A 23703-nucleotide genomic window follows, 5' to 3' on the forward strand; every position below is an offset into this window, starting at 1 on the left:
CTGGTCCCGCCTCCAGACCCAAGCGGCCGCATCAGATTGGGCAGCGCGGCGACGCTTCCGCCCGCCTCCCGGTGTCACGCGACGGTCTCCACCTCCCGCCCTTCCCTCTCTACCTCCCGGCCCTCCCGGCCAGTGATGAGATATTCGGACAGGTGGGGAAGTGGCCACGGCAATCGAAATCACGTCCACGAGCACGACCATGGCCGAGGTGAGGAGCCGACCGCACTGCTGCCGTCCCCCCCCCCCCCCAGATCCGGAAGCTTCCTCTGAAGTCCGGGGGCCGTGCCCCCAAGTGCAGGTGGGCTGGGCTGAAGGGAAGCGGGATGGTGTGCGTGGTGTCTAAGCGTCCCTTCGTGTCTCCCTTTCAGTGTCACACCCAGAATAAAGCCAAGCTCGTCTCTGAGACCCGACGGAGATTCGAAGCTGATTATGTGACAGGTGGGTACCGCGTTCTCGGTGTTGAGGCAGGTAGGCAATGAGCGTCCCCAACTTTCCGAAGGTGTTGCGGGCGTCTCTGTGGGAGGCTTTAGGGACCCTTTCGACCCTCACAGGGATGAGGCCGTGCACGTTTCCAAGGTTTTCTTCTAACATCCCATGCACGGTGGCTCCAATGGGGCAGGTGATACGCCCATTGCTTCCTGAAGGGTTAATGTAAGTTGGAAATTGGTGAGTTTCTAGCATCTCAAGTTTATGGAACTTGGAGGACACTTGCAAGGCCCACGGCACGGGTGACACCGTACAGTGCACAGTTTCTGTGCTGACCTTTCACCAGCAACAATAGAGAAAAAAACGTGGAAACTGCCGTAATGCTATTCACGTGTACTTAATTGGGGATACAAATTCCTTGGATACTTGGCCTAATTCCACTTCATACTACCCAGTATGCTACCCACGGAGCAGACCCTCCAGTACTGGAACAAGTTCTCTGTCATCCCGCACTGTACCTAGCAAAGTACCTGTGAGTCCAGAATTGATTCATTGGTTGAATATTATGTGTTCATGTGGTTGAACAGATGTCCCAGATACTTGAAACTGATGGCTTAATCCTTGTACAGTCATTTTTAAAAACTTACAGGATAATGTGTTATAAACGTGGAATAAATATTTGAATCCTGACTCTGCCACTTAATAGCTTAGTTGTCTTTTCTAAGCCCCGGTTTCCATATCTGTGAAACGTGAATAATTACGTTAGGAGGATTAACTGAAAAAGCATATATCAAACTGTCTACCATGGGGTTAACCTATTGCAAGCTCTTAACAACTGTTTTGTCTGCATAATCACTTTGACTGCTGTGGAAGGGGTTAAGCTTCTGCATCTTGAGGGCTCAGCAGAGGTTCTCTGCAACTTTAGACTGCCCTAGATTAAATGTCAGTTGATGACCTAGAATAAATAAGGAAATGTGTTCCAAATAACCTGGTCAGTAAATCTTTTTTCATCCTCCCTGTCAATTTTCTTCACATCCCAAACTTTGCACTAGAGAGTTGCAAAAGCACTCGATTCACTTTTAGCCCAGAGATCTCATGTCTAATAATATAGCTGGTTCCAGTAAAGAGATAATTCTAAAATTGCTTTCTGTAGAGATGTAATTCTTACAGTCACATGGTTTATAATATTTTAAGAAGTAATCCAGAACTTGACCTAATGTGCTCGTGGCTCCCCAATAGCCATGTACTCACCCAAAGGAGGAAGCAGGATATGTATGTGTGTGTGTGTGTGTATGTAGTCAGAAAAATGTAGCAATAGACAAGATCTCAAAAGTCATCTTGGTCCAACCTTCTCATTTTTAAAATGAAGAAAGATCTAGAGGGATTAAGTGATTTGCTCCAAATCCTTGGTGTTAGTGGCTAGGCCTGGGCTTGTGCTCAAGTTTTCTCAATTTCACTACAGTGAAAATCTTTGGCAACACCAGCATGTCAAATTGGATCGTGTCACTCCCCAACTTGAAACCCTTCAGTACCTTCCCACTGTGTCTAGAATGAAAATCTCGGTTCTTTATGGTGGCCTACACAGCAAGGCCCTGCATGCTGTAGCTGCTGCCCACCCCCCATCCTAATCCGTAACTACTCTCTTCGCTTAGTACAGATTTCACCACTGCCCACAGTCAGAAACATATCACATCTTGCAATCTACTACGCATGAACACATAACCGAAGCAAAAGTTCATTCAAGAATACTTATTCTGAAAACCTACGACTCCCTGGTGCAGTGACCCACAAAATTGACATCACAACCTATGCAACCCACAGTTTGAAAAACACGACCAGCCACACTGCGTCTCTTATGTTCTTCAAACAGACTGAATCTGTGTTTATCTCGGGAGCTCTCCACTTCTCTTTGTTTGGAAGGCTCGTGCCCAGATAGTGTGTATGGCTGGGACCATTTTTTTTTCTTTCCCATCTTGGTTTAAATATCTCTGACAGACCTTTCCTGATTATTAAACAGCTCTTACCATAACCTGTAATTATCATGTTCATTTGTTTACTCGCTTACTGTTCATTTCGTCCGATGGAATGTGTTTGGGTCTAGGGCAACCTGTGGACGTGGAGGGCAGGGTCTGACTCACCTCAGTATACCTAACACAGTTTTCAATATATACTCAATATAGCAATGCTTAAATGTATACATGGGGAGATTAATCCAAGTCTGCATTATGAGTAGTCTGAACTGGCTCCCCACCCCCGCCAAAATCTGACAAAGAACAGCCCTCATAATACATTTCATAAAGACAAGCATTATTTCAAAGTAAAACACTTTATAGGCAGGGTTTTGTCCTTAAATATACACACTTGGGTATGTGTGAATACACGTGACGTGTGAGTGGGGCATCTTGCACAGCTGTTGTAAATACTAATTCAATTAATTTAAAGACTTGCACGGGAAAGGAAAAATAAAAATCTTTAAAGATTTTCTAAAGTTTGAGTTTCCTGAGATACTGCATCAGGTAAAGGAAAAGTAGGAAAGTGGTAAAAAGGGGTTTTTGATCTGCTTGTGTTTGCCCTTTCAGGTTTACTTTTTAGAAATTAACTCAAGTGCTTAGAGAACAGGCACTTTTCTTCTATCTCTTTCATTTCACCCTATTATCATTAGCAATGTTTTCATAAGAGACTTAAGGCTGACTTTAGCAAACAAATGTGATATTTTTCCTAAAGGAAAATATTATCTGCAAATATGTCACTTTAAGCACTGGCTGTACTCCAGAAACTCTTTTGGAGGTAGGTTCTTGGGAATACCAAGCACATTTTTGTTTCCATGGAAATTAAGTTACCAATTATGGATAGATTTGTGGCTGGCAAAAAGAATAAAAGTCCATAATTGTTTCATGCATTACAAATGGTCCTTTTTTCTGTCATTGTTTCTGTGAGAAATTCCACGCTAAGTCTCAAATAAGAAACGTTTCCCGTTCTGTCTTCCTCCTTCTTGTGGCCAAGGCAAGAGACTACTCCCTTGTGACAGTAATTTATTTGGTTCCTCAAATACTCATTATGTGCTTATTTCTGGGAAGCAGTGTGTCAATATTAGAAAAAGAACTGAAGACAGATAGAGCCCCTTCCTGAACTTACAATCCAGTAGAGGTGTTAAAAGAGGCTAACTATTAGAGTTCAGGCAAATTGTGTCAAGAGGAATAAGGGTGTTAAAATTTCTGTAGAAGTCAAAGACAAGGAAAAGATCACATCTGGTCGGGGTGATTGGGTTAGCACAAAGTGAGAAAAGAACTTCATAGAAAACGTGGTGTTTCTCATGAACTTTGGAAGATGGTAGAACTTGGCCCGGTGGAGAAAGTGATCCAGATGGATCAAATAGTCTGAGCTGTAGTGCGAAGGCGCAGGGCATGTTGGGGAAGCCATGGAAAGTCCGCTTTGATGAGCTTTAGTCGGGGGGCGGGGGGGGGGGGGCGGGGGGCGGTGAGCACATCCGCTAAAAACAGTGGGAATGTACCATGGAGAGCCTTGAACAAAAGTAAAGTGTGTGTACCCAAGTGAGTTTGGAGAACATTTGAAAGGTTGGTGGGTTTTCTTATTTTAGCTTTGTTTCTTGACTTCCCAAATGTGTGAGTTTATTTAAATGAATTTGGATCATACCAAAAAGTCATACCATAAGCTTACCATCCAGAGATGGCTCTGCTAACAGTAGATGCAGTTTTTTTCTGGTCTTTTTTTTCCATGCATTAAAAAAGTAGTTAAAAGGCTATTGTGTGTGTACTTTTAGGGCTTGCATTGTTTTATTGACACGATCAAATTTATTTCCCCATATGGATGAAGTAAACATTTAATACTTAGTCCCCTAAGTAAAAGATAATTTTCTTTTATCTTCAATACTCCCTATTTGGATATGTAGATTCTTTCCAGTTGTTAATACAGCTTTTTGTACGGTAGTTCAGGTGGCTTCCTTAAGATTCATGTCTAGGGGCGCCTGGGTGGCGCAGTCGGTTAAGCGTCCGACTTCAGCCAGGTCACGATCTCGCGGTCCGTGAGTTCGAGCCCCGCGTCGGGCTCTGGGCTGATGGCTCAGAGCCTGGAGCCTGTTTCCGATTCTGTGTCTCCCTCTCTCTCTGCCCCTCCCCTGTTCATGCTCTGTCTCTCTCTGTCCCAAAAATAAATAAACGTTGAAAAAAAAAAATTAAAAAAAAAAAAAAAGATTCATGTCTAGAAGTAGAATCATTGGTGTTTCAAGAGTGTGACTGTTTTTAAGACACTTCATCTGCGTGCTAACTTTTCCTCCCCAGAAGTCACACCAAGATTTATTCCCACCACCACGTGTGAAAGTGTTAGTCTTCCCACAGCCTTCCCCATGTGTAGTGTCATCATTTCTTAACTGATGGTTATTTTAGTTTGCATCTGGTTACTAGTGAGAGTAACCTACTTTTCATATATTTACATCGATTTGTAGTTTCAATTTTTTTTTCATCACTATGGCTTTTAAAATTGGTTTGGACTTGTTTGTTTCACTTTCACTTTTTTCATTTTTTGAATGTATTCAAAATTATCCATTCCTTTGTGCTTTCTTTCATTGCTGTTAAATAATTTTCTTTCCGATAATTTTCTAGTCCTTTAATTTTTTGTTTTGTTTAGCTTATTGTTTTAAGTTTATTTTGAGAGACAGAGCGCATGCGTGCACACAAGTGGGGGAGAGGTAGAACGAGAGGGAGGGAGGGAGAATCCCAAGCAGGCTCTGCACTGTCAGCCCAGAGTCTGACACGGGGCTCTAACTCACAAACCATGAGATCATGACTTGAGCCGAAATCCAGAGTTGGATGCTTAGGCAACTGAGACACCCAGGCGCCCCTGTCTTGGCTTATTATTTTTTATAATTTGAAATCTCTTTTAAGTACAGATTGTATAAATCATGAATAGAATAAACACCTATACACTTACCACTCAGCCAAAGAAACAGAACTTCCTGTGTACCCCCAGCCCTGCCACTCAGGGGCAGCTGCTTGTCCTGCATTTGCTGTTATTCATTCTCTTGCTTTTCATTAGCTTTACCACCTGTGACGTATTCCACATCAGTCCTTTATTAAGTTTACCTGTTTTTAAACTCTAGAAGATGAATGTATTTCTCCATGACTCGCTTCTCTAACTCACAAGTCATCCGTATTATCAAACGTAAGTGTGCTTGAGTCCTTTTTATACCCGTGTAATAATGCATGGAATGAAAATACCAGTTGATGGATTTGGGGTTGTATCTAAGTTTTGCTACTATGTGCAGTGCTGCTCCAAACATTCTTTTTTTAAAAAAATGTTTTAATGTTTATTTTTGAGAGAGAGAGAGAGAGAGAGAGAGAGACACACACACACACAGAGTGCAAGCAGGGGAGGGGCAGAGAGAGAGGGAGACACAGAATCCGAAGCAGGCCCCAGGCTCCAAGCTGTCAGCACAGAGCCTGACGCGGGGCTCCAACTCACGAACCTCGAGATCATGGCCTGAAGTCGGACGCTTAACCAGCTGAGCCACGCAGGCAGCCCAAAGAGTCTTAAAGATCTCTGATGCCTAGACTTTCTCTAAGGCATCAGTTCTCAGAGTTGGCCCAGGAACTGTAGTTCCTGGAGACCATTTCAAGGAGCTTGAGAATTCAAAACTACTTTTACAATAACACCAAAACATCATTTTCCTTTCTCACTGTCCTTCTCTCACAAGCATACAGTGGCATTTTCCAGAGGTCACATGGCATGTGATGATGTCATTGCTCTGACAGCTGATAGAACATGTGCTTTTGTGTTGTCATGTGTAAAACTTTCAGTTCTAATACTTAATGGAGTAATTACGTGTATAATCCACATAAACTAAAAAGCTCTTTAGAGCCCTCAGTTATTTTCAAGAGTATTAAAGGGGTCCTGAGACCGTGAAGTTTGAGAACTTTCTGCTCTAGGGTTTGTGCCCAACAGCAAAATGTGTGGGTCATAGATGAGGCACCTGTTCAACTTTATTCGGTAATGCTGAACAGTTTCCCAAAGTGATTGCGCCGGTTTTCATTTAAACCAGCAGTTTGTGAATGCCCTTGTTTTTCCCCACTCTACAATTTGGTGTGTGTTTGTTGTTAATTGCTGCCCATCTGATTAGGGTGTAGGGATAGCTCATTGTGGTTTTAATTGCCTTGCTTTGAGTACCAGTGAGATTGAGCATTTCTTCCTATCTTTATGGGCCATTTGGTTTCTGCTTCTGTGAAAATCACTTCTTCAGGCTCTTCTTGGCCCTTTGTTCCTCCATGTAAATTATAGAATCAGCCTATCATGTTTCTGCAAAAAAACACAAACAAACCCACAACTGACATTGGCATTTTGAATGAAATTGTGTTAAATCAGAAGACCAGTTCTGGGAGACTTGACCTCATCATGATTGGGTCTTCCTATCTAAGAACGTGGTATATCTCTGCTAAACACTTCCTTGTTGAAAGATTTATAATTTTCTCCATAGAAGTTAAGTCACTTTTGTTAAATTTATTCCCAGATACCTTACATGTTATGTGTTTGTGGTTGTTTAAATGGTATTTCTTAAGAATTTTCTAAATGATTGTTTCTGGTTAGCAGAAAGTACATTTGACTTTTTTACATTGATATTGAATTCAAAAACCATGGGGCGCCTGGGTGGCTCGGTCGGTTAAGCGTCCGACTTCGGCTCAGGTCATGATTTCACGGTCCGTGAGTTCGAGCCCCGCGTCAGGCTCTGTGCTGACAGCTCAGAGCCTGGAGCCTGTTTCAGATTCTGTGTTTCCCTCTCTCTCTGCCCCTCCCCTGTTCATGCTCTGTCTCTCTCTGTCTCAAAAATAAATAAACGTTAAAAAAAATTAAAAAAAAAAAACCTTACCAGCTCTCACTAATTTCAATAAGTTATCTCTAGATTAGTTTGGAATTTCTTGGGGGTGGGCGGGTGAGAAAGAGAGGGAGAGAGAATCTTTGTATCTGCAATACCCCAGCTCCATTTCGAGCTAGCATATGGTGGGAGACCACAGATTAATTAGTCCTCATAACTAATGAGTTATGTATTAACCTCCAAGAGTGGAGGCCTTTAAAAGGTAGGCATATAGACACTTGAAGTTTCTTAAATTTTGTTCCACATTTATAACATTCTCAAGGTTAACATTTTAACGTTGTCATGATCAGAATAAGAGGAAAAGATTTTAAGAGTTTGTCAATTTTTGTCCTTGTTTTCCATATCTAAAAATACCAAGCCCCTGTCGTGGAGAATATAAGGTTGTAACTTTGCAGGGAGACTTGAGCGGTAAATGGGTGATGGGGTAGGGAATTGATAGACCTGCTGATTTGTGAATCTTTATTCTCAGTAATAACTTTGATCAGTGCTTGGCAAATATTTTTTTTAACTCATCTCTTTAAGTTGTTGATACCTTCTCTTCTTCATATATGTTCATCCCAAATGTTTAGTGAGGTTATGCACCTTTAGAGACTATGACTAGTACACTGTCATTCCTAATATGTCGCTTGTATTTAGTCAACTATTTGAAAAGCTTGCATGCAAAGAGGGGTCTGTTTACCAAATCTGTGTCCTCTGGGTGGTGGAGTGCATGAATGATTTTTCATCGCTGAAAATTTTAATCTCTCATTCGAGTTTGGTTTGATTAGATCTCAAGGAGATAGAGTAGAGCTCACAGAAATTATAATTTTTTCCCCCTTGCAGTTGTTCATCCAGGAAAGGGAGGAGAAAAATTTGCTGCATTTCAATCCAAACTGTTTTCAGCAGAATTTGTGTTGACCTTAGAGATTTGGCATGTATGTATAGAACGTGTTTGACATTAGTTACTTTATGTATATATAATTAGTTTTATATATATATATTTATATAATATACTATATATATATAACATGTATATATAATTAGTTACTTTGTATATATATAATATATATATATATTTATTATATATATAGTAGTAGGGCCATGACTTGCAGAAGATTTTCTTTTCCCATTATACTGCTATATATTCACTGACATAGGACATTCATAGACAGTTTTTAAGTTATTGTACAGGCAATTACTCTATACCCAGATCATTGGAGGAAAAAAAAATCAGAACTGTGTAAGAGAAAATAAAAGACATGAGAAACCCCATATACATTTAATAGGACTTCCAGAAGGAAAAAGAGACCGTGCTGTTGGAAGTTAAAATAGTTGACAGTTTGCCAGAGTTTAAAAAAGACATTAAATCCTCTGGTGTGGGGCACCTGGGTGGCTTAGTCGGTTAAGCATCCGACTCTTGATTTCGGCTCAGGTCACGATCTCACGGTTTGTGGGTTCAAGCCCCACACTGGGCTCCACGCTGACAGTGTGGAGCCTGCTTGGGACTCTCTCTCTTTCTCTCCATCTCTCTCTCTCTCTCTCTCTCTCTCTCTGTCTCTCTCAAAAAACTTAAAACAACAATAAATCCTCAGGTTAAAAAAGCATAATAAGATCTGAGCATCATGAAGGAAAAAGAAATTATTCCCTAGGCATATCATAGTGAAACTGTCAAAACACCACAAAGAAAAAAAATCAGACAACCAGAAAGAAGTGACAGATTGTCTGCAAAGGAACAGAAATCAGACTGCTATTTGATTTCTCCTCAGCAGCAGTTAATGCCAGGTAACAGTGAAATAATTTCCTGAAAATGCTAAGGGAGGTAACTGCCCATTTAGAATATTTAGTCAAAGGTGAGGGTAAATTCTTTTAGGATATGCAAAGAATGACAGTCCATCTCTAATAAAAAATACTAGACTACTTCATGAATAAGAATATAGAACCCAGAAAGAGGCAGAAAGATCCAGAAACAACGAAAAGCAAAGAAATGGGTAAATAAATCAGTAAAGAAAAAAAAACTAAATGTTAATAGTAAAAAAATTTTTAACAGTATTAGCAGGTGTAGGGAGGTTGGAAGGACTTGAATTATTTAGAAGGAAGGTAGAGATAATTAACTGTAGATTTTGTCAATAAAATGTGAATATTTCAAATAAGGGTAACCACTGAGCTCCAGAAATAAATATTTAATTTCCAAGCTATGGAGGGATGAAAAGGTGAATCTCTCCAGCGGGAAGTGTGAAAGGAGAAAAACAGCATAGGAACTAGAAAAGAGAGTAAGACAGCAAAATAACCCCAACTTTATCACCTTACCATAAATGTAAACCAATTTATACTTATTAACAGAGCAGATTTTTACAATCTTAATTGCATTCTACTTACAAAACACTAAATTTATTAAATTTATTAAAATTAATGCAGAAAACTTGAAAATAAGGAGATGGAAAAAAGTGTCCAAAACAAATACTAACCAAAAGTGATACTGTGTTGGCTGCACTTTTGTTAGATGAAATATTTAGAATGAAAAACATCAGTACATTTCAAAAGGGATTCTACTGTTGATAAATGGAACCCTGAAAAGGTATTGCATTTAGGAATTAACAACATAAAATAGTGTCTCACCATATAGCCTTCAAATACATAAAGCGAACGCTCCCAGAATTATGAGAGAAATTCAAGAAATCCACAAACATGTTGAATGGTTTTAACAAACCTTTCACAAATACACAGAACAAGCAGGCAAGAAGGCCTTAAGATGTTAGATTTTATGAAAAATGTTTTTTTTTGTTGTGTTAAGCAAACTCTACCCCCAACCTGGGGCTGAAACTCATGACCCAGAGATCAAGAGTCACATGCTCTACTGACTGAGCTAGCTGGGCTCCCCAAGACTTTAGACTTTCATTTAACACAACGAGCAAAGTTGATCATAGATACATACATGTATATGTGTGTGTATAAATGTATAGTCTCTCCTGCCCAATAGAGAATATATACACTTTAGAAAATATAGGGGCACCTGGGTGGCTCAGTCGGTAAGCACCCAACTTCGGCTCAGGTCATGATCTCGCAATTTGGGGGTTTGAGCTCCACATCAGGCTCTGTGCTGACAGCTCAGAGTCTAGAGCCTGCTTCAGATTCTGTGTCCCCCTCTCTCTGTCCCTTCCTCCCTTGTGCTCTCTTTCTCAAAAATAAATACATAAACTTAAAAAAAAGAAAATTGTTCTCTTGCAGCTTTTGCAAACATTCACCACATATTAGGTCATAAAGGAAGTCTCAGAAATTCCAAAGCAGCTAGGTCACACGCACCGTGTTTTTATGCCATTAGGCAACTATGTTAGAAGCCACAAATCCCGGGTTTCAGCCCCCAAAAAAACACAAGAGGAAAAGAAAAAAAGTCAAACAGGTACTCAAAAATCATATGTTAGGAAACGAAAATAACATACCTTTAAATAACCCACGGGTTAACAACTTCCCAGTAATGTGTGTAATTCTTACCTCTGCTAAATAACCATTGGTTAAAGAAGATATCACAATGGAAATTATTAAATAGTTAAAGCTGAGCAGAATATCTGTGGTCTTACATTCATTCATTAGAAAACAAGGCCCCCATAAAAATCAGCAATAGATTCAATTCAAGGAGCTACAAAATGAACATGAATAAATTTACAGAGAAAGTAGAAGGAAAGCAATAGGAGCAGATATTCATGGTATAGGAAAGAAGATAGTAGAATAAACTTCAGCTGGGTTTTTTTAATGTCTGTCTGTTTATTTTGAGAGAGAGAGGGAGAGAGAGAAAATCCCAAGCAGGCTCCATGCTGACAGTGCAGAGCCCCATGCGCGGCTGAAACCCACGAACCTGGAGATCATGACCTGAGCCAAAACCAAGAGTCAGACCCACTGAGCCACCTAGGTGCCCTAAGCTGTTTTTTTGAAAGGACTGGTGAAACAGACAAACCTAGGATGCCTGATTAATAGAAAGGGATGAATGCAAAGACTTACACTGGGAGCAAACAGCAGACAGAATTATAGATGTGGTGGAGAGTTTTTTAAAAATCCTGAGAGAATACAATCACCAGCCTTATCATAGTAAGTTATAAAACTTAGAGTAAGTGCAAAGCTTTCTGGAGAAAAGAAAAATGACCTCAAATTGTCTCAATTAGAAGTAAAAAACATAAATAGATCAGTGAGTATTCAAGAAGTTGAGTTGGGAGCCATAGATTTCTACCACTGTCCCCATCACAGAGATACACACGTACACATGAGGCCCAAGCAGTTTTGCTGGTCCCAGGAATGCAAAGATGATTCACGATCAGAAAATGCAGCAGAGGAATTTACCACATTAAAAAAATGCTTTCCAATAAAATTTTTGACTAGGTACAGTTCACCAATAAAAATCACATAAAAAGGTAAACATTGTGGAGCACCTGGGTGGCTCAGTCGGTTAAGCATCTGAGTCTTGATTTTGGCTCAGGTCATGATCTCAAGTTTTGTGAGTTTGAACCCTGCTTTGGTCTCCATGCTGACAGTGAGGAGCCTATTTGGGATTCCCTCCCTCTCTCTCTCTCTCTCTCTCTCTCTCTCTCTCTCTCTCTCTCTGTCTCTGTCTCTCTGCCCCTCCCATGTGCTCTCTCTCAAAATAAAAAAGAAGGTAAACATCAGACATCTTTCACCTCATGTGCCTCATCAGTCCCTTCCCTTTTCCCTTGATCTAACTGAATTTGTTTTCTCTTTTTTCCATACTTATTTGAGCAAATACAAATATGTATGCATTAACAAAATGAGGGAAAATGTTTATTTCAATAAAGATAGAAACCACACTGGCTATAATTCAACTTTATATAAAGCAGGCAAAACTTTTAGCAAAGGAAAACTTTCTGTAAGTGTATCTTCTAAAAACCTACAGCAAATGTTACGTTTAATTGTGAAACTTGAAAATACTTCCCATAAAGTCAAGGGCAAGACAGTGATCTTCACTATTATTTCTAAAATTCTAGAGTATATAAAATAACCTAGTTACCAGTATGGCAAGGAAAATAAGAGGTATGAAGTTTGCCTTTCTTGTTATTATTGGCTCAATCTAATAGAAGACATTTGCAACATTTTTTCTTTTTTTGAGAAAATTATAAAATATTACTAAACATCAAAAGAAGACCTGAATAAATAAACAAAGGTATATCTCATCTAAGATAGAAAGCTCCTCCCCTCTCTACAACCCACCAAAGTTTTTTCTATAGGCCTCCAGCTGAGGATGGTTTTTGTATTTTTAAAGGGTTGCTGGGGAAAAAAAAAAAAGGCAGCAACAGCAGCCATCTGTGGCCTTGAAAGTCTAAGGTATTTGGATATTTACCATCTAGTCCTTTACCAAAAGCTTGCCCGCACCTGTAATAGACTGGTGGTTCTCGAAATGTTGGTCTCTGGACCAGCAGTGTCCGCATCCTGTATGAACTTGGTACAAATATGGAGTCTTGGTTCCCACCCATGAATTAGGCACTCTGGGAGTGGGGTCCAATAATTCCTTTTTAAACAAGCCCCCCTGGTGATCCTGACTGGTGCTGAAGTTTGAGAATTACTGGTGTAGGCCAGTGGCTTAATCCCTTTTTTAAGAGATCACCTGCTTCTCAGTCTCTCACCACATAGCTTCATAGGAAAGCAGAGATTTAGGGTAGGTTGCGGCCTACTAACAGAGGATGGCCTTAAGGGAATATTTTGTTATTTCAGCTTGATGGCTCCCATTGTTGACATTAACGCAGTCCAGCCAGTAGAAATGGTCCAGCTAATACAGATGCCATTCCAGGGCCCTACCAGGACTTTCAAGTTGGTCAGTTCTCCAAGTCCTGGAGAAATAAGAGGTTCTAAATTACTATAATGTTTCACAGCTATGTATTTGCTGCTTTTGAACATCATTATGCTGTCCAGTTCATCACTGTTCTCTAGTTTTCATTATCAGAATACTTTTGTATTTTTTCCAACCTTTATCTAAACTGCAGGCACATTTATAATCACTACAGTATACTTCTAAGATTTTCTCAACTGACTAATAGGTCAGTGAGAATTTAGTCTTCTATTCATGGGTATAATTCTACCTTACATTAATCACAATTCATTTATATATTATTTAAACTTTGGGGGATGTTCTTGATCTTCATAGGACGATGGGTAGACAGACCTCATCTCTATTTCACCGAGAAGAAAATCAGGCCTAGAGCGGCTGGCTCGGTCCCTCTACGTAGTTTTAGTACCATGGGTCTTCAGACTCCATCACTCTGCCCTGTATACTGAATCTGGCGAGATGTTTTTTCATGTTTTTTAACTTTTAAAACACAGTTCTAGAGGTGCCCGGGTGGCTCCGTCAGTTAAGCGCCTGACTCTTTGATTTCGGTTCAGGTCATGATCTCGTGGTTCATGAGATTGAGCCCCTGTGTCGGGCTCTGCCCTGATAGTGCGGCGCCTGCTTGGGATTCTCTCTCTCCCTCTCTCTCTCTGCTTCTCCCTTGCTCGAGTGTGTGTACTTTCTCTCTCTCTCTCTCTCTCTCTCTCTCTCTCAAATAAATAAATAAATAAATAGAACCCACCACCCAAGATTAATGTTGGTTTGCGATAAAAGTTTTCAGTGGTTCACAGAAAGATGAAAGGTATTATGGGAATACATATGTGTACATACATGTATGTATATAAAACTAATCTCTTTTTCCTCTTTATGCTTTAATTATCAAGAGGTAAAAGTCTCTCAAAACAGTGTCCTGAGTAGGTGGGGGGCAGACATGTGCGTACACAAATATGTGTTTTGGGAGCTGTAGTTTCCTTTTGAGTGTACACCTTTAGTTTATTCCTGTAACGTCTCTTTTTGCCAGAGGACTAGTTTTCTGAAAACTACCTCACACTTGCAGGTTCAGTTGCCCGGGTGCAGTATTTGAAAGCAGCAAATTATGTTGTCATCAACACACTTATTACACGTGGCCTTGCAGTCCCAGGCCAGGTTTTCCTTCCCTTGAATGCCCAGGTTACTCTCTTTTTCTCTCTCATTCTCTCTCTCCTCCCTTCTTGCCTCAGTCCTCCTCTCTGTCCTCTTCTGGCTGGACTTTTTTTCCACGTCTCTCCCTCCCACCACCACCACGGGACCCCCTCCCCAATCTTTTCCTTCTGCATCTTTTCCTTGCTCTCTCTTTTCTGCGTCTGTCTAGGGGTAAATACTGAACAAGCATTTCACAAGCAAATACATGTTCTGATAATAATAGTCATTTTAACATAGAGATTTCTAACTTCAGAGACCTGCATCCCTAAAAGCTATTCAAAAGCAGTCCGTTTTAAATTTCTTAGTAACAGGCACTGTCTCTTTTATGGTATCCCTAGTGGTAATAGCAACAGTGGTAGTAATAATGATAATAACAATAATGTTTTATACTTATTATGGCTAATATTTTTATTTTTTTTTAATGTTTTATCTATTTTTGAGAGAGAGACAGAGAGAGAGGCAGAGTATGAGCAAGGGAGGGGCAGAGAAAGAGGGAGAGACAGAATCCGAAGCAGGCTCCAGGCTCTGAGGTGTCAGCACACAGTTCGACCCGGGGCTCGAACTCGTGAACTGGGAGATCATGACCTGAGCCGAAGTCAGACGCTTAACAGACTGAGCCACACAGGCGCCCCGCGGCTAGTATTTATTGAGTTTTTACCGCTTGCCACATTGTTCTAGGTAAGTGGTTCTAAGTTTAGTCTTTGGACCCTTGGGGATGCCTACGACTCTGCAGGAACCTGTGAGGTCACAACTGTTTTCATAACAATACTGAGAAGCCATGTGTCTTTATCACTTTGTTGACATTTGAGCTGATTACACAGAAGCAGTGATGGGCAAAAGTGCTGGCTCCTCAGTGCCCATCAAGACGAGGGGTCATTGGAGTCTTCATTGTGGGTGCTCGCAATTTAAAAAAAAAAGCAGAAGCCAATTTTGTTTTAGAAAGTCCCTGATGAAGCAGTCAACTTTATTAAGGCTTGGCCCCTCAGTACATGTCCTTTTCACGTTCTGTGTGACAAAATTGGGCCGCACACACTAACCACTCCTGCGTGTTCAAGTTGCCACCTGAATTAGTCACATTTTTCATGGCGAGTAAACTGTAGTTATTCAGACTTGGGTATTTGGCAGAAATATTCTTGGAAATGAAGAAGTCAGCCTGTCATTTCAGGGAAAACACTGTATTGGTTGAGTGGAGAGGGCTGTCCAGTGGCCGGACTGGATGGTGCTTCTTCAGGGGACACCTGCTCGCAGGGGCCTCTTGAGGCTAAACCATGTAAATTCTCATATCCGGCTCATGTTTATAAATCAGAACTAAAGAAAATTTGTACTTTGAATACTGACAAATCTTTGAGTAGCAGAGCTAAAAAGCATTTTCCAAAGTTTACCTACTACAGAACCAGTCATTGTATAGATTAGAAAAATAGAGTCCAGATATTGAAAACCACCTCCAAGGTGACACTGTACAAGTGCATGGTTTATGGTCTAATCTTGCATTTTATAGTGCTTTAAGCTCCCAAGTACTTTCTCGTATACATTTTCATCTGATCTTCACACAACCTTGTGATCGTCTAAAGCAGTTTAAAGATAAGGAAATTGAGACTCAATGAAGAGTCTTTGAATGCACTTTGTATTTTCCTGCCCTTTTGGCTGTTATCTCTGATGACTTGAAATAAGGCAGAGCAAATAGCGAGGAGAGAGAATCTATAAAACTTAGAGTCTAACCAGATGCAAAAAAAAAAAAAATGGAGATGAAGGAGCCAGGGAATTTTCTGAAGTTCTCACTTGGGCCCCTGGGAGGGTACCATTAGCTGAGATAATAAAAATAGAGAAGGAACAGATTCGCCCAACAAATGTTTCCTGGAGGCCTTTTCATTGGCACCAGTGTAGTCTGCTTTGGAGGACTCCTAAAATGGATAGATGGTGCTGCTACACACAGTCCCTGTGTGGGAAGATACAGCATGTATGCCAGTAACTCTGATCGGAACGAAAACATGCTAAATGCCTTTAAAAAAAAAAAAAAAGCCCAGTTTAAGGCCTGTAGCTGTTCCCAGGAGGGAAGGAATTACTTCTGGGCTCAGGGAAATTTTTGTGGAAGAGGAAGCATTTGAAAGAAGTCTTGCAGAATGGCAGAACCTGGATGTGCATAGGTGGTTGTGAGGAGACACGGGTCAGTTACAGAAAAATGGACCAAAATGTGGAAGATACCATAGCACATGTGCAGGTGGATGATGGGAAATTATTGGAAACAGTTACTCCAGTCAATTATGGGAAACGTTGACTGCTGCACACGTGGTCGGTTTTCCATTTTGTATTTCATTTTTTCAACAAGTATTGCCAAACAAATGTCTTCTTAAGCACAGTTTTTTTCTTTACATAAAAAACTTCATCTTTTCATTGACTAGGGTAAGGATTTCAAGTTCAGGTAACATAATTAAACAGCAAAATATTTGACTGTGGTCTTATTTTTTAATTCTACTGTGGCACATTTAAAGTAAACTTGCCATCTTTGGATAACTTTATTCTCCTCTCAATTACAAATGCCATCAATCCTTTAAACTGCATTTTCATCTGAACTGCACCCTTCAAGTAGCTATCTTCTGGAGCTTAGCCTTGTCTTGTACATCTTTCTTCTCCTTTGGCATTAGCGTTTGGTATTCCTCAGTGCAGAATTTATCTGACTTGGCCATTTATTATTGTTTTTCCTTAGATAAGTCAGATAAATATGATCCACGTGATGTTGAAAGGCTACAACAAGATGATAACTGGGTTGAAAGTTACTTACTTTGGAGGCATAATAATGTCGATGAAACACTGAAGATGCTTGATGAGAGTTTTCAGTGGAGGAAAGAAATGTCTGTCAACGGTAAGCTGTTCAATTTAACCTCGACAATATACTGTGCCCTGCATAAGTGTTAGTTTTACATTTATCAAATAGTGTATTTGCAGATATTTTTGGCAATCATCAAAAACACCAAAATAGAGTGTTTTATGACAACCCACTGACACTTTGACGGGGAGCATCTTATGAATGTCTTAAAAGCAGTATCATTCATAGGGAAATGAGATCACTGGAGAGCAAAGTTACATTCAGATTCTTTGACCCCGAACAGAGTTAATCTGCGCTTATTTAGTTGGGTACCATTGAACAATAGCAAGACAGCATCTTCACTACTAGGCCTAGAGGTCAGGAGATACTGTTTTCCTAGTTTGGGTTTTTTTGTTTTTTGTTTTTCATTATTGCCTTATTGTCTTTCTCTGTCCCTGAGTTCCTTGTGCTAATAGGTGCTCCCTGTTGCATTACTAAATGATTGGGGGAATCCCTAAAACAGGCTTATCCCCAAGGATGCCTATAGCAGCCTTTGCTTAACTTCTTGATTTCAAGACCCAATTCTAGATGGACATTTTTCCCCAAAAAATGGGTTTTAAATCCTGGAAGGGGTTTTTAAATAGTCTTCCAAGTAGATGAAGCACCCTTCACAGGAAAATTACCCATGATTTCTGTCCTAAAAATTTAACACAAAGAATATGGCATAACCACTGTGGTTTTTTAAAAAAAAATTTTAATGTTTGTTTATTTTTGAGACAGAGACAGAGCATGAACGGGGCAGGGTCAGAGAGAGAGGGAGACACAGAATCCGAAGCAGGCTTCAGGCTCTGAGCTGTCAGCACAGAGGCCAGCGCGGGGCTCGAACTCACGGACCGTGAGATCATGACCTGAGCTGAAGTCGGACGCTTAACCGACTGAGCCACCCAGGTGCCCCCATAACTACTGGTTTTGATGAGGTACTGAGAAGGATTTCCTGACCTTGAGAGTAACAAACTCTGGAGTGAGTGAGTCTGGAAAGTTAAGAAAAAAAGTCAACAAATAAATCCAGAGCAGATATGCTCCCCAGTCTTCATACTTGTAGAAAGAATCCAGGAGGCAGAGGGTGGTATTTAAGAGATAGTTTGATTGGAAATGTAAAAACTGTAGGTCATTTCAATGAACAGTGATGCATTTAAAATTCAGGCAAAGAAATAGAAATTATTTAAGTTCAGAATAAACTTTAAAACTCAACATTAGTTTTTTCTTATATAGAACTGCTAGTTTCCAGTGGCAAATAGCAGAGATACGGTAAATGGTACAGAAAAAAGGTAATGAATCTTGGAAAGTTCTCAGGGTGAATGAAACAAAAGCCTTGGCATTTGCTGCCTTGCTGTGTTGGTTCTTACCCTCATTACAGACTGGGCAGACCTTGTTTTGTTTGTCCTGCTAAAGGATCTAGCTTTTTTTTTTTTTTTGAAGTATTTTCCACTCACCCTAAGATTATAAAATGTGTTAGACTCTACTTGATATCAAACTTTACAGAAAAATAATTTACTAGAGAAGCCATAGTGATTTTTTAAATCAATTCTGAGACTATAATGTGGATATTTACTAGCATGTTATCTTGAAATTGTCCCAATAGTGATAGTATTTGTTGACAGTTATTATATGAAACAACCAAAACATGGAAATGTGTCCATATAATAATGGCTGATGTGTCAAGGGAAATGGATTTTTCCCCATTTCTCTCATCCATGTCTTTAGTTGGTTTGTTTAGTTAGTAAGGAACAAAATTTTTTATTGCCAGAGATTCTTTCCAGATGTCTGAATAAGCTTGTCTTTTTTTTTTTGTATCAGACCTACTATATAACATTAACCTTTACGTTATAAGTTTTTTTTTAAGTTTATTTATTTTGAGAGAGAATGAGCAGGGGAGGGTCAGAGAGAGAGGGACAGAGGATCTGAAGTGGGCTCTGAGCTGACAGCACAGAGCCCCATGTGGAGCTCCAACCCACGAACCGTGAGATCATGACCTGAGCTGAAGTCAGACGCTTAACTGACTGAGCCACCCAGGCGCCCCTACATTGTAAGTTTTCTTTTTAAAACGCTCCTAAGTTAAAGTTACTCATCAGGTTTATCCTTTTTTAGACCTCACTGAATCTTCCATTCCCAGATGGTTATTGGAAATAGGTGGTATTTATCTGCACGGTTATGACAAAGAAGGCAACAAGTTGTGTAAGTATATTGAATTGACGTACTGGCTTGTCAAGATTTTGAGATGAATTTATGTCAGCTGAATTAATAACAGGCAGAACCTTCTCCGTATGTACCACACATCAAGTTCCTTACAATTGGGGATCATTAGGGCCATGTTGACACAGCGTCAGACACTTCATTGTGTGGTCTGTTGGCATTATGATAAAGCGGTAAAGGCAAATTTCAAGTCGCTAAGGGTTGCTGAATGGACTTTTCAAGGCCCCGCCCCCACCTTCTCCCCTTAGCTTGTGAAATCTGCTATAGCAGGAGGAGCGGTAAGGACCACCCCTACTGTCCCGGTGACCCCCCTGTTACCCCTCTCCCTCCCCCCCCCCCCGCCCCGACCCTAAATCCAGCTTGGTTGGTGCCAAGGCTGGGACTTGGCAAGAACATCAGAGCCGCACCCTGAGTACTTGGCTTGCTTGCCCTCTATGCGGCATGCAGTCTGGTCCAGTTTTAACAGTATTCTAGCATTTCCCTCCTTTCGCTGGCAGTCCTTCCTTCCCTGTCTTCATTCCTCATTCCTGTCATTCCGCTGTCCTTTCCACATGCGTCCCGTACTTCATTCCTTGCTTGGCGTCTTTTACTTTACAGCAATACAGTCCCCTTGGGTGATCTCAAGTACCTTGCCTCTCCATGAGGAGTGGTGACCCCACACCGTCCCCGGGCCCCAGCTACCTTAGCATTTCGTTGGGAGCCCTTTTAGCCCAGCCCTTGTCTCCTTAGCGCTTCTTCCCAGCACTCGCCACAGCCTGTCCCAGCCACAGTGCTCTGAGTGGTTTGCGGCTCCCAGCCCTGACTGGACTCCGGCCTCTGTCTAAGCTGCTGCTCCGCATGGAAGGTCTTTTCTAGTGCTCCAGAGAACCACTGGCTTGCTTTTTGGTTAAGCAAGGTGAAGAGTACTTTTAGGTTATTACCAAATATTGTTTGTTGTATTTTCTCTTCCCCTTTACTTACTAGGGAAGTTTGTTTATTTCCTACGAGGGGAGAATAGTTTACATCTCTGCTTCTCCCTAAGGTTCCCAAGTGCACGCTATTTCCCGTTGAAAAGAAGGAAGCGATGTTTTTAACGTGACAAAGAAAATTTATTGTAAATGAAGAAAAATGTCAAGGGATAGGAATGATATATGCATAAAATAATATAATGACAAATATTTTTCTTATTTTTATCCCGTGTTCTGTTAAAAGTCTGGATCAGGGTGAAGTATCACATAAAAGACCATAAAACCACACTGGACAAAAAGAAGCTTATCGCATTCTGGTTGGAACGTTATGCTAAAAGAGAAAATGGGAAACCTGTAACAGTGATGTTTGACCTGTCAGAAACTGGAATAAATAGCATAGTAAGCATTTCTTTAATTCCAAAGCCTTATTTATCATTATGTTCTCCCTGCCACTCCTCCCGACCAGACTTCGCTGCAAGTTTGAGCTAATCAAGTTATGTTTGGGATTTATTTTTTGCCTTCCGTATCGTGAGTGAAGTCAGACATGAAATAGGATTTGTGGAGAAATAAATTTGCTTCAGTGTTTGGCACTGAAACTGTGTACTTCCTAGGAATGCTCCTCGTCTGATACACACAATGTCAAGGTAGGACGTCGAGGCTGGCAGGGTCATGAGCAGAAGTGGTAACAGTGAACTCTTCTGTCAGAATTAATATCCTGCGGCACGTAACCCTGTGCCTGGCACAGAGTAATACACTCAAATAGGGAGTGAAGTAAGGTATGCTTTCTTTAATACCATCAGATTCACACGATGCTTGGCAGTTGTGAGGTGCTCACCTGACTTTTGCACATACAGCAATTGGTCACCTCGTTGGGGTTTTTGTTTGATTTGGTTAGCTTTGGAGACCCGTTTTCTTCAGGGGATTTTGCCAAGCTTAAAAAATAAGTAAAACCCACCAGTCTTTAATTGGGGTCCTTGCGTGACCTCAGCGGTAACTACGAACCCTTCAGCGGTGATGGGGCTACTTTGGCACATTTATCATAGCTGTTGTTGTCTCTTACGTTCAAACCTTAGCTCCTTCTGGTAGCGGTGAAGGAGCATCCACACAGCTCCCTGGGGCGACATTGAAACCTTTTCGAAAATCCACTTGGCAAAGTATGTTAAGAACCTTAAAGTATACATATTTGTACTCATTGCCTGGTGGTTAACTTCTGGAAATCTATTTTTTTTTAATTTTTTTTTCAAAGTTTATTTTTGAGAGAGAGAGAGAGACAGAGTGTGAGCTGTGGAGGGGCAGAGAGAGGGAGACAGAATCCAAAGCAGGCTCCATGCTGTCAGCGAAGATCCTGATGCAGGGCTTGAACTCATGAACCATGAGATCATGATCTGAGCTGTCAGCACAGAGCCCAACACAGGGCCCAGTCTCACAAATCGTGAGATTATGACCTGAGCTGAAGTCAAGAGACAGACGCTTAACCAACTGAGGCGCCCAGGTGTCCCTTAATTTAGGTATTTTTATTTATGACTTCCTCATGATTCACAAAGGATTTAAGTTGGCTTATAAACATGTATGCAGAATTACAAGGCAAAAAAAGCTAAAAGTTATTTGTTAGAGTTGGGCCACTAATCGGGCTTCAGTCTTTCAGTGGCCTGCCTGAAAGAAATGGAATCATTTAAAATTATTCAGTGGCCACACTTTAAAACCAGTGTCTTAGGAGAAGTGTATTCATTCCTGATACTTGAACTAGAAAGAAAAGTATTTCTTGGATCCCCAAAGGGAGGACATTTTACAAGATAATAAACAGTCCTTGAAGACATCCTCACAGAATGCAGAGCACCAGGTTTCATGGAGCTTTTTAATGTAGCACCCACTAATATACTTCACCAGTGGCATCCCATCGAATCCACTTGAATTAGCAGTAACTTGGGATTTTATATGCAAGGCTATCCATTTAAAAGATGAAAGCAAGAATCTTAGATAAAGACTTTTGGCAGAGTCTCTGGGGGCCACAGATCATATACAGGTAACCAAATTTTTATATAACTCGTTATTTCGAGATATTTCTTTGACTCTTAAATACAAATTATTTACCTCGGTGCACAATGGATATAACGATTAGTTATAAAGTTACCATTATATACTAGGGTTTATTCCATAATGAATACTGAAGATAGTTAAAGGTGCTTACTTTTCAGTTTGCTGAAGTTAAAGATACTCTAACTCACATGCTAGGAATGACTTTATAGACTCATCTATGGGACAGCTCACCTTTCAGTAACTGATGGATTTAAATTTGCACAGTTATCTTTCATTCTACAGCCCTTCTAACTTGGCCAGTCAGGATTAGTAAATCAGCTTGCGGCCAGGGAATGACACGGAATGAAACGATCCATGTGAATAGTAACCCTCATAACGAAATTTCATGCTGGCTGTGTTTGGTGCAGGAGAAGCAACAGACAGTTATGTTCATAAAGTTTTCCAGGGATTGGAGTCCATGAACAACACTCGAATGTAAACTAAAAAATTCTGCCTCTGGGTCTCTAAATAAGAGGAAAGAAGTTAGCAGTGAAGTACATACAGCACACCAGTATGATCAGATTAGCTGTTGTGTAAGAGATTGATAAAACGTATTTTACTAAAGCTATTACAAGGTGTAGAAATTAGGTGTAAAAAGCAAATACACCAGAATCGATAGGTTATATGTGTTATCATTGCAAGTAGTAAAGTTGTAAACGGTATGCTCGTTTCAGTAATTCTTTAACTGTTCAACAGATTTTTAGAATTTCTCTGTAGGGATTGCTTTCGATCTCCTTTGTAATGCCATGTTACCTTAGCCTGCATATCTCACTAGTTGGAAATAACATGAATGATGTTTAAGTGTCTGAATTCTTTCACTCGATATTAGGACTGATTATTGTAAGTAGCTTAATGACTTAAAACCTTAACCTCTGGGAATATATTTATATATGAGCTTATTTTTTACACAATTTAATAATTGTCTCATTTGTATTTAATAGTTTATCACCTTTGGAAGTGTACAATTTAAAGCTCCCTAATGTGGATAGTCTTAAAGCTTTAAATGTATAATCTGTGTTTTAGGACATGGACTTTGTGCGCTTTATCATCAACTGCTTTAAGGTTTATTACCCTAAATACCTCTGTAAGTAACTTACTCCTTTATAAAAATATAATGTATAGAAACTATAGACAGTGACTGAGATTGCTTTATGTTACTATAGACTTTAATACCTGAAGTTTTATATTCTGATGAAGAACTTAAATGTGTGCATAGAAGTTTAAGTGCGTATCGTAGTAGATATAAAGGAAATTTTTCATAATCATTGTCCTTTACAGTTTTAAGAATTTAAATTCGAAACTGTATATATGGCATCCTGTAACACACACA

General features: G+C 40.2%; 1 protein-coding gene across 2 annotated transcripts in view; it reads left to right on the forward strand.

Moving 5' to 3' along the window:
• Positions 1-96: 96 nt before the first annotated feature.
• The window catches only part of MOSPD2 (motile sperm domain containing 2), a 53850-nt gene continuing 30243 nt past the window's right edge, over positions 97-23703 (forward strand). For both annotated transcript variants that reach the window (XM_047075918.1, XM_047075917.1), the window contains exons 1-6: positions 97-208; positions 369-438; positions 16999-17154; positions 19246-19332; positions 20542-20696; positions 23397-23457. In XM_047075918.1, the coding sequence (XP_046931874.1) occupies positions 200-208; positions 369-438; positions 16999-17154; positions 19246-19332; positions 20542-20696; positions 23397-23457 (538 nt within the window). In that variant the 5' untranslated portion in view covers positions 97-199. The remainder of the gene's footprint in view (positions 209-368; positions 439-16998; positions 17155-19245; positions 19333-20541; positions 20697-23396; positions 23458-23703) is intronic.

The sequence above is a fragment of the Lynx rufus genome, unplaced genomic scaffold (assembly GCF_022079265.1).
Source record: "Lynx rufus isolate CCGP_SWC_20201006 ecotype Redwood Valley unplaced genomic scaffold, mLynRuf1.p SCAF_14, whole genome shotgun sequence".
NCBI lineage: Eukaryota > Metazoa > Chordata > Mammalia > Carnivora > Felidae > Lynx > Lynx rufus.